The sequence below is a fragment of the Dendrobates tinctorius genome, unplaced genomic scaffold (genome assembly GCF_039654945.1).
Source record: "Dendrobates tinctorius isolate UK_male_01 unplaced genomic scaffold, ASM3965494v1 ptg000250l, whole genome shotgun sequence".
Lineage (NCBI taxonomy): Eukaryota > Metazoa > Chordata > Amphibia > Anura > Dendrobatidae > Dendrobates > Dendrobates tinctorius.
Window position 1 is genome coordinate 63075257 of NW_027361917.1, and position 12058 is coordinate 63087314.

Sequence of the window (12058 nt, forward strand, 5' to 3'; positions counted from 1 at the left end):
TGTCCATATCCTCCATCCTATTGTTGGTTAGTGCTTTGTATGATGGAGGTTTTCTGTTATCCATGTTTTGTCTTTGTGTATGGTTTACCTTTAATTTCTGTCCCAGGGCTCATAGGGTGGGGGAGAGGACTTATTAGGGTTTCCACTTGAGCATAGTAAGGTCGGAGACTCAAGACTCTCTACCTTTGAGTACCCCCGGGACAGGGATAGTTAGGGTCCCTGCTCCAGAGACAGTTTGAGGCCCCTCTTCCTTACTGAAGACCGTCACAGCTTGACACTTGTTTTCCTGCCCCCCCTTGGGGGGCAGCTGCCATGGCTCTGTGGGTTCATCCTGGAGTAGTACTTGGCATTGACCTGGATCCAAATTTAACCTTATCATCGGGGGGCTCTATCGAAGAGTCAGCTGTTCGCTTAGTTACGCCCCTCCAGGCTCTCCTCACCGTGCAAGGTGGTTCCACAGCTAGTAACTCCCACAAAGAAGGAGAAGGCTATAAGAAGATAGCAAAGCGTTTTCAAGTTGCCCTTTCCTCACTGCAAAAAATGTTCAGTTTTTCTGATTTTTCTCTTTATAGGTATATTTTTGAGTAAAATGTAAATTGCTCTTTTATTCTATAAACTACTGACATGATGTCTTCGAATTTCCAAGCACTAAATTTTGTATTTATTTCCAGAAAATGAGAAATGGTCAAAATAACAAAAAAAATGCAGTGCTTGCAGACCTCAAATAATGCTAAGAAAAACGAGTTCATAATCATTTAGAAACAACAATACTAATATTTTAACTCCGGAACAGTTCAGAAATCAATATTTTGTGGAATAACCATGATTTTTAATCACAGCTTTCATGCGTCTTGGCATGCTTTCCACCAGTCTTTTACACTACTTTTGGGTGACCTTATGCCACTCCTGGTACAAAAATTTAAGCATTTCTTCTTTGTTTGATGGCTTGTGTCTATCCATCTTCCTCTTGATTACATTCCAGAGGTTTTCAATGGGGTTCAGGTCTGGAGATTGGGCTGTCCATGACAGGGATTTGATGTGATGGTCCTTCATCCACACATTGATTGACCTAGCTGTGTGGTATGGCGCATTGTCCTGCTGGAAAAAAACAGTCCTCAGAGTTGGGGAACATTGCCTGAGCAGAAGTAATCAATTGTTTTTTCCAGGATAACCTTGTATGCGGCTTGATTCACACGTCCTTTGCAAAGATTAACCTACCCAATTCCTGCCTTGCTGAAGCATCCCCAGATCATCACCGATCCTCCACCAAATTTCACAAGGGGTGCAAGACACTGTGGCTTTACGCCTCTCCAAGTCTCTGTCTATCCATTGTTTTAATGGACTGCTGTCTTAGAAATTTTAAGGATAGAGGTAACATGACACTTACTGTATCCATCTGCTAGTAAAGCCAGAATTGAGCCCTTCTTTTCCTCATTCACGACTTCTCTTTTCAACTCCTTTGGCATGGTTAAGTTATTTTTCATTCCTATTACTTTTGGGATATTACTAGCAATTGTTTTGCCATCCAGCTTGTCCTATTGCAAGAGGATTGTGAACACCACAGCAGGGTTTTTATACTTTCCTTTGTTTTAAATAAGATTTGGTTCAAGTGATCACCTAATCAGAAGCACATTAAGTAGAATGAGGTATACTCTGGTTGGAATTCAACTGACACTGGAATGGAATGGCTGTCAGACATGTAGAGGAGCTGATTTTTATAAAACTGTGCAGTAGTCTTTTAATTTTTGCCAGAGATATATATATATATATATATATACAGTGGGGCAAAAAAGTATTTAGTCAGTCAGCAATAGTGCAAGTTCCACCACTTAAAAAGATGAGAGGCGTCTGTAATTTACATCATAGGTAGACCTCAACTATGGGAGACAAACTGAGAAAAAAAAATCCAGAAAATCACATTGTCTGTTTTTTTTTCATTTTATTTGCATATTATGGTGGAAAATAAGTATTTGGTCAGAAACAAAATTTCATCTCAATACTTTGTGATATATCCTTTGTTGGCAATGACAGAGGTCAAACGTTTTCTGTAAGTCTTCAAAAGGTTGCCACACACTGTTGTTGGTATGTTGGCCCATTCCTCCATGCAGATCTCCTCTAGAGCAGTGATGTTTTTGGCTTTTCGCTTGGCAACACGGACTTTCAACTCCCTCCAAAGGTTTTCTATAGGGTTGAGATCTGGAGACTGGCTAGGCCACTCCAGGACCTTGAAATGCTTCTTACGAAGCCACTCCTTCGTTGCCCTGGCGGTGTGCTTTGGATCATTGTCATGTTGAAAGACCCAGCCACGTTTCATCATCAATGCCCTTGCTGATGGAAGGAGGTTTGCACTCAAAATCTCACGATACATGGCCCCATTCATTCTTTCATGTACCCGGATCAGTCGTCCTGGCTCCTTTGCAGAGAAACAGCCCCAAAGCATGATGTTTCCACCACCATGCTTTACAGTAGGTATGGTGTTTGATGGATGCAACTCAGTATTCTTTTTCCTCCAAACACGACAAGTTGTGTTTCTACCAAACAGTTCCAGTTTGGTTTCATCAGACCATAGGACATTCTCCCAAAACTCCTCTGGATCATCCAAATGCTCTCTAGCAAACTTCAGACGGGTCCGGACATGTACAGGCTTAAGCAGTGGGACACGTCTGGCACTGCAGGATCTGAGTCCATGGTGGCGTAGTGTGTTACTTATGGTAGGCCTTGTTACATTGGTCCCAGCTCTCTGCAGTTCATTCACTAGGTCCCCCCGCATGGTTCTGGGATTTTTGCTCACCGTTCTTGTGATCATTCTGACCCCACGGGGTGGGATTTTGCGTGGAGCACCAGATCGAGGGAGATTATCAGTGGTCTTGTATGTCTTCCATTTTCTAATTATTGCTCCCACAGTTGATTTCTTCACTCCAAGCTGGTTGGCTATTGCAGATTCAGTCTTCCCAGCCTGGTGCAGGGCTACAATTTTGTTTCTGGTGTCCTTTGACAGCTCTTTGGTCTTCACCATAGTGGAGTTTGGAGTCAGACTGTTTGAGGGTGTGCACAGGTGTCTTTTTATACTGATAACAAGTTTAAACAGGTGCCATTACTACAGGTAATGAGTGGAGGAAAGAGGAGACTCTTAAAGAAGAAGTTACAGGTCTGTGAGAGCCAGAAATCTTGATTGCTTGTTTCTGACCAAATACTTATTTTCCACCATAATATGCACATAAAATGAAAAAAAAACAGACAATGTGATTTTCTGGATTTTTTTTTTCTCAGTTTGTCTCCCATAGTTGAGGTCTACCTATGATGTAAATTACAGACGCCTCTCATCTTTTTAAGTGGTGGAACTTGCACTATTGCTGACTGACTAAATACTTTTTTGCCCCACTGTATATATATAGCCACACACATACATGTACACACAATAGATAGTTATGTATGCATACTGTGGTAGATCGGCTCACTTGGCTGCTTAACGAGGCAGTAACTGGAATGCTTAGCGTTTAAATTTTCAACTGGTTTATTAGAACAGTTTTCATAAACTAGGCCAAATAAAATAAATAGACATATTCAGTCTTCTTGATATGAATAAAACAGCACTCACTGTAGTCCTTATAACTGCAGGGTTCATGTGCACAGCAAACAGAATTTAGCTCTGTTTACTAAGAGCCCAGCTCTGGAGGTCAGCTCCCCTTCAGAGTACACAGAATAATCATTAAATCCAAAGGTTTCAATTTAGGTCCTGGACTCCTCCCGAGGGTGGAGATATAGTGAACAGCTGCCCTGCCACCTCTTCACCTGTTCATAATAGACCTGACATGGCTAACTAACCCCCTCAGCACATAACATGCTGGAATAAAACTTCCAGGTCTATATAATTGAAACTAATAACCTCAGTGAAACATATCTTCCCACCAGCACATTACCAGTGATTCTCTTACAATGCACACACAAACTCATGTCTGCCTACAGGAACAACAGATTGCGTTCACCAGTATAGCATATAACGATAAGATAAACATCATGTTAGTCAAGGATGAAAAGCATATCTTTTTAATTATTCTAAGCTTTCTTTACACTTGCATCAAGTACTCTGTTTCAAAAGTATCTTTTATTACAAGGAACCTGTAAGCTGAACCAACTCATCGCCAGCATGAATCAGAGCTGATTGCAGCCAAGCATGGCTTTTTCTTCAATGATCTGGTATTTCAGAGAAAGTATAGTTTGAAAATCCAACTATGAACCAAAGCTAGGGATTAAACTACTCTGGGACTAGCATCTACAAGCACCATTCCCTATGTACATACACACACCTATATCCACATAAGATCAGTGGTTGGTTCTCCAATTTGTTTGGGGTGACCTCTCTGCCAAGTTTTTAAAAAACGGTGTGAAAGAATACCTAGAAAAATTGATGCTTTTAAGCTGTTTGGAAGTCGAATGGTGATCACACCAAATATCTATTCGATTTACATCTCTTTTATTTGTTTACTATGCAATTTGTTAATTGATAAATATGAAATATCAACATTTATATACTTGTAAGCGAGCTTGACAGCAACACTGGGACTGACCATGTGCTACCTATGGTATATAGGTAACTGTCATTTTTCAGGGTTTTTTTGTTTTTTTTTAAATAGGCTGATGAAAACACCACAATGATGTCCTTGTTTCATGGTCCAATTTATTTGTTTTTAAGGTTTATCTATATTTTACCACTATTTTACTCTTTATAACTGACATAAAAGATTGAGTAGCCTCATAAATACTTAGCATCCCTTACTTACCTTGTACTAAGGTATAGCCTGTATATTGGTATAAAATTCCATTCACCATTTTAGATGTAAATACTTATGTCCCCCCAAAAAATTGAGAAAAGTATTCAAGGAGTGATACCTTTATTGGCTAACCAGAGAAATTATATTTGCAAGCAAGCTTTCAGGGCTCAAAAGGCCCCTTCATCAGGCTTGATTACAAGTGAATTACTGAGAAGAGATGGCAACATTTAAATAGAAATTACAACAAGACATGAAGTGATACAGGCCAAGGAAATTAAATGAAGGTTTTTGTTACACATGTAAATGAGGTGGCAGTGACCTGGACACAGCTTGGCAGATCTAAAAGTCCTAGTATTGAATGGTCATTTTAATAGTGACAGAGAAAGGAAAATTTGGGAGTATAAATTTATAAATATGTTTCAATCTCTAACAATAGGACTGAATTTGACACCTGGATTCATGACTCATTACATGGACACAGTTCACACTTCCACAAGAAGGTCTTCAGATCTCTAATAAAACACTGCCACCTCATTTACATGTGTAACAAAAACCTTAATTTAATTTCCTTGGCCTGTATCCTCATGTCCTGTTGTAATTTCTATTTAAATGTTGCCATCTCTTCTCAGTAATTCACTTGTAATCTAGCCTGATGAAGTGGTCTTTTGAGCCCTGAAAGCTTGCTTGCAAATATAATTTCTCTGGTTAGCCAGTAAAGGTATCACTGCTTGAATACTTTTCTCAATTTTTGGGGGGGACATAAGTATTTACATCTATTTTTCTGGCTAACACGGTACCATAATATTATTTTGTATTGTACATCACCATTTTGTAAGCTTCAGACCTGAAATCCATGTTTTTTCTTGTATGTAAATGAACTGCTAAGATCTATGGGCCGGACATTGATCTGCACGAGGTTCTTACTCCAGAGCGTATTAAAAAAGGGGACACCTCCAGTGTGAGACATATAGTGACTGACAGTCGGCTCTCCTGGTCTACAGGTCTCACACTGGTTCGTTTATAACAGTCTCTGGAGGCAGATTCTCATGCAGATCAGTGTCCAACCCATAGATCTTAACAGCTTATTTACATATTAAGAAAAACGTGGATTTCTCTGGAATGACATTGGATCACATTATTTGTATATTTGTATCTTTAAGTGTTTTTTTGTTTGCATTTTTTGCAGAATGATTGATGTTTTTATCAACTTTTGTAAACACAGTACAATTTATTGTAAAAACGTTGTTTTTCAGGTAGTAGTTCGAGAGCTCCTTGCACAGTACACAAGGCAATATGAGGAAAGCCCGGTATTTGGTCTTCTCAGAAACTGGATCGGCTCCATTGGTGATCGGCTAAGGACAAGGTGTGCATGTGCAGTGTTTGTTTTAGTTAATTTACCAGGTTATTACATATTGATATTTACACTTATGTACATAGTAATATTTTCTTTCATTACATAACTACGTCAAAGTAAAAGGTCTTGCTATATTTTAGGCCAACTTATGTGTGAACATATTTAGCCGACTACTGGTCCATGTATACATGTCTGCTTGCCATGTTAAAGAAAAGCAGACGCTCCTTGGGTTCTTCTTATTTATCCAATCTTCTATTTCTTTACCTCAGAGTTGATTTCTGTTTGATGTGTATTCTTTAATCATTAATATTTCATCTTTTTTTTTTTTTTACACTTTTTCATGAGAGATTTGATGCTGTTATTTATTTCTATGGACAATATACATGATCTTCATTTCTATACTTAGAACTTTAAAGGAGTTGTCTACTACTAGGACAACTCATTCTTGATCTAAATGTTTGGCCCCGTTAAAATAAAATAGCTTATACTCCCCTCCCATGCTTTCGCCGTTCCCGCAGTGTCGGCACTCACTTTTTCCGGGGCTCTTGTGCGTTTTTTGTGACACGTGAGCCCGGCACCCAATCAGCGCTGGTGTCACTGTCCTCGTGTTGTCCCGAATTGAACATGAAGGGGAGGTCTGGGCTGCAGCTCCCTCACTTTCTCTTCATGTTCACTTCAACAGAAGGTGGGGACAGTGATAGCTAACATAGAAAAAATTACAAAAAACTCATACCAGACTACTGTTTTTATTAGTAGTCTGCACCTGGGCTGCCCCTTGCCTTTATTAGTGGAGGCCTGCTGCATCCTGCTATAGATAATATAACAAATCTCCAAAACATAATAAATAACTTACTAATAGGTAATTACCATACTTCAAAAAAAGAGCAAAATTGCATAACAGTGGTGACTCCCTAATAAATGCTAGCAAAAATGGAGAAAATAGAGTCTATGCTAATTTACAAAAATATCAAATTTTATTAGTCATAGAAAAATGACAAAATGTAAATACATGCAAAAAGACAACACTAATTGAATGAGCAGACTGTGTGAAGAGAGGGTACATGCACAATAAAAGTTACCAAAATATCCTGAAATGTAGCTAAAGTGAGCTGCTATCACAATGGGCACATATGGGACAAATTAATGCTGCCTCTGTGCTCAAAAAATCTCACACGAACTTAGATAGTCCCAAAAGTAACAGTCGTAGTGTTATATCTAAGTGTTCAGGGCTCTCCCAAGCGTAGTTAAGATGAAAATAATAAGAGTACGTTAGCCAAAAATTATCACATATATTAAGAGAGCACCGGACACTGAGACACCTCATGGAACTAGGACATCACAATTGACTGTGAAAATAATTGGCAGCACAGTTGGAATAATTACATCAGCAATGATACGTCATAAATAAATAATTACCCATCATGTTTCCAAATGTGAGGGCAGGAGAAACAGACCCCGACGTACGTTTCGATGTATTAGCCTTCCTCTCTTCACTCAGTCTGCTCATTCAATTAGTGTTGTCTTTTTGCATGTATTTACATTTTGTCATTTTTCTATGACTAATAAAATTTGATATTTTTGTAAACTAGCATAGACTCTATTTTCTCCGTTTTTGCTAGCATCCTGCTATAGATGCATTTGTCATCAGACAGGGTTTTGGGAAGGCCATATTTTGTGGTATGGGGACAATGATGCCAGCGCTGATTGGTCAGCAGGGTCATGTGTCTCAACAACGCCACGGGAGTGTGAGTTCTGACACCTTGGGTATGGCGCCAGCATGGGAGGTGAGTATAGGCTGTTTATTTTATCGAGGCCAAAGATTTAAATCAAGAAGAAGGGGTTGTCATAGTAGTGGATAATACTAGGATAATCCATTTAATGCGGTGTTCACATTCAGCATTTTTGCTGCATTTTTTTTCTGTAGTCCAAACCTGCTTTTTTGGCAGGAAAAACACTGGGTTCAAGACTCCACTTTTTTTTTTTACATATTTGCAGTGTTTTTTTGAGGCATTTTCATCCCTTTTTTGCTGTTTGGATGTGGACAACATGTGCTTTGTGTACAGTACATGTTTAATAAAGTTAGTTTTATTTATCAAAAATGCCTCGGAAAACGCTGCAAAACTTTTGTAACTTTTTTTTTGCATTATTTTATCATTTTTTCATTCCTTTTGATGGCTGAAAAAAATGCTGTAAGAATTGACACCCTGCAGATCTAAAGCGCTGCAGTTCTCAAATCCAGTCAGGAAAAAAAGAAGCGTGTGCATGAGATTTCTAGAATCTCAGAGCTTTTGCTGCTGCTGTAAAAAGCAGCTTTTAATTTACATAAGAAATGCAGCAGCAAAAATGCTGTAAGGCTATGCTAGTTTATATAGTTTTTTTACATGTAGTTATATTGGATCTTCTTTGAAATTGTATATTAATAAAAAGATTATGTAAAAAATGGAAACAATATTTTGCAAACTATGCACCGAAATGATGTTTCCTTCAATGGAAAATGTAAATTCTCAGACTGCATCCCAGCGAGCTTTAGTTATGAGGTCTTTACCATTTATGTCGTCCTGATTTTTTTTCAGCTACATTTCTGAATGCTTACCTGTAATTCCGACCGTTCTGTGTTACAATCCAGCGTTATTCAGCCCCTTGAATAGTGTGGATTCTGTTGCTGCTAAGGATAACACACAGATGAGCGGTCTGCAGACGTTCAGATCCAATTCCCACTAACTCATGTTCCATATATATTCGTGTAGCTTAGCTACATGAGCATAACAGAATGATGATATAAAAATCGCTCTGGTAATGAATTCCCAATGTAGCCAAATGTAGTGAGAATTTGGCGCTGGATGCGGCAATAAAGGTGCATAGTATTGTTGTATTATTAGTATAAGTTGCAAGTAGGACCAGATAATTGGTATTTTATTTCAAAATGCAGAATTTGCAATAAAATCACAATTTATTGCTTAGTACCAATTAATCAGGAACAATTAGTTCAGTTTTTGCCTAATGTTATTTACATGTGAAGTGATTGTATAAAATGAAGCTGCAGTGCCACTTCCACCCAGCAGGGACCACTTCAGACCACGGATGTGTATGGCTTCTTTCCTGATGGTTGTGTGATGTGCCTTAGGGCTCAGCATGTGGCATACTTTTTCTGTGTAATTTATTTGCTTCTAGGTGTGCTGTGCCTGAATCGTACATTTCACTGCAGAGAAGATGTGTCTTCCAGTCCGCGCTGCCCAAATAATAGATTTCCAAGACGTAGTAACAGTTAAGAAGTGGTTTAATTGACCCGTTTCAGGGTGAATACCACCCCTTCCTCTGGAAAATACCACATATAGCTTACATATGTTCTAACAGTACCTTGCTTAAATACATCCAGGATTCAAAAAAAGCAGGTGCCAAGCAGTCAGATGACAAATGTCAAAGTTCAAGTTGATCAAGGGTTCATACAGCATTATTTTAGAGACATTGTTTGACATTGTTTTCTATACCAGAGAAAAATATTCTAATACCATGTTTGTTTAAATTTGCAGTTTGAAAGATAAAGAATATTTCACAATAGAAAAAAAAAGGAACATATGCCGCATACTTACAAAAAAATCCTACATTTACCATGTCAGTCATGAAGAATCTGAATTCCTGCACAGTGAATGAATATTCTATACATTATTCTGTCACATGACCTTTACTAATACTAGTGATCCGAGCCCTCAGTTCAGTGTACGGAGAGATCTGTCGCTTTACATATCATTAACATTGCTTCTATCCAAGTAAAGCTTCTTAAATTACCATAATGCTTATATAACATTTTTTGAGATTTACAAAAAGGTTGTGAACGAACTGACTTGTTTCATGATTGCTGACATAGTAAGATCTTTTCCTACCGTTTCTGCTCCTCAATCATTTTAACACATTATTCTACTAAAGTAGTGGAAAAAGCGCCACTCTTATGATGACTATTAACTATAGTAAACTGTGGTTTTCTTAGGCTGTGTTCACACGTTATGGCTTTTTACCTTGCAAAGAGATGTATTTTGCTGTGATTGAGGGACACAAATGCCACACAGCCATAATGTACAGTTGTGGCCAAAAGTATTGACACCCCTGCAATTTTGTCAGATAATACTCTGTTTCTTCCTGAAAATGATTGCAAACACAAATTCTTTGGTATTATCTTCATTTAATTTGTCTTAAATGAAAAAACACATAAAGAATTGTCCTAAAGCCAAATTGGATATAATTCCACACCAAACATAAAAAAAGAGGATGGACAAAAGTATTGGCACTGTTCGAAAAATCATGTGATGCTTCTCTAATTTGTGTAATTAACAGCACCTGTAACTTACCTGTGGCACCTAACAGGTGTTGGCAATAACTAAATCACACTTGTAGCCAGTTGACATGGATTAAAGTTGACTCAACCTCTGTCCTGTGTCCTTGTGTGTACCACATTGAGCATGGAGAAAAGAAAGAAGACCAAAGAACTGTCTGAGGACTTGAGAAACCAACTTGTGAGGAAGCATGAGCAATCTCAAGGCTACAAGTCCATCTCCAAAGACCTGAATGTTCCTGTGTCTACCGTGCGCAGTGTCATCAAGAAGTTTAAAGCCCATGGCACTGTGGCTAACCTCCCTAGATGTGGACAGAAAAGAAAAATTGACAAGAGATTTCAACGCAAGATTGTGCGGATGTTCAATAAAGAACCTCGACTAACCTCCAAACAAGTTCAAGCTGCCCTGCAGTCCGAGGGTACAACAGTGTCAACCCGTACTATCCGTCGGGTCTGAATGAAAAGTGACTGTATGGTAGGAGACCCAGGACGACCCCACTTCTTACCCCGAGACATAAAAAAGCCAAGCTGGAGTTTGCCAAAACTTACCTGAAAAAGCCTAAAACGTTTTGGAAGAATGTTCTCTGGTCAGATGAGACAAAAGTAGAGCTTTTTGGGCAAAGGCATCAACATAGAGTTTACAGGAGAAAAAAAGAGGCATTCAAAGAAAAAAACACGGCCCCTACAGTCAAACATGGCGGAGGTTCCCTGATGTTTTGGGGTTGCTTTGCTGCCTCTGGCACTGGACTGCTTGACCGTGTGCATGGCATTATGAAGTCTGAAGACTAGCAACAAATTTTGCAGCATAATGTAGGGCCCAGTGTGAGAAAGCTGGGTCTCCCTCAGAGGTCATAGGTCTTCCAGCAGGACAATGACCCAAAACACACTTCAAAAAGCACTAGAAAATCGTTTGAGAGAAAGTACTGGAGACTTCTAAGGTGGCCAGCAATGAGTCCAGAAATGAATCCCATAGAACACCTGTGGAGAGATCTAAAAATGGCAGTTTGGAGAAGGCACCCTTCAAATATCAGGGACCTGGAGCAGTTTGCCAAAGAAGAATGGTCTAAAATTCCAGCAACCAAGTATTAGGCTGAGGGTGCCAATACTTTTGTCTGGCCCATTTTTGGAGTTTTGTGTGAAATGATCAATGTTTTGCTTTTTGCTTCATTCTCTTTTGTGTTTTTTCATTTAAGACAAATTAAATGAAGATAATAGTACCAAAGAATTTGTGTTTGCAATCATTTTCAGGAAGAAACTGAGTATTATCTGACAGAATTGCAGGGATGTCAATACTTTTGGCCACAACTGTATGAACACAGCCTTAGGTTACTCATTTAATAAAATGGGTGATATGGCGCAGTATGGTATTTCTTATAAGGCTGTGGTCACAGTAAACTTTCTGTAAGTTTTTTTTCATCATTTCACAGGAAACTTCTGAGCACCTAACCACATTGTTTATGAACCATTAAAGGGATTGTCTGGGTTTTTTTTTTTTTTTTTTAGAAAAAAGGTGATGGGTAGGTGGTGCTTTAAAATAAGAAAATAGCAAAATAAGCAGCTATCACCTCCTGAAGCTTTACTCATTGAAGCCTATTTTACAGCTTG

The 12058-nt window shown here is 38.7% G+C and overlaps 1 protein-coding gene across 2 annotated transcripts in view; it reads left to right on the forward strand.

The window, feature by feature from the left end:
- ACOXL (acyl-CoA oxidase like) overlaps window positions 1-12058 on the forward strand; it is a 756489-nt gene that overhangs the window by 548262 nt on the left and 196169 nt on the right. For both annotated transcript variants that reach the window (XM_073557722.1, XM_073557721.1), the window contains exon 14: window positions 6026-6135. In XM_073557722.1, coding sequence (XP_073413823.1) covers window positions 6026-6135 — 110 coding nt within the window. The remainder of the gene's footprint in view (window positions 1-6025; window positions 6136-12058) is intronic.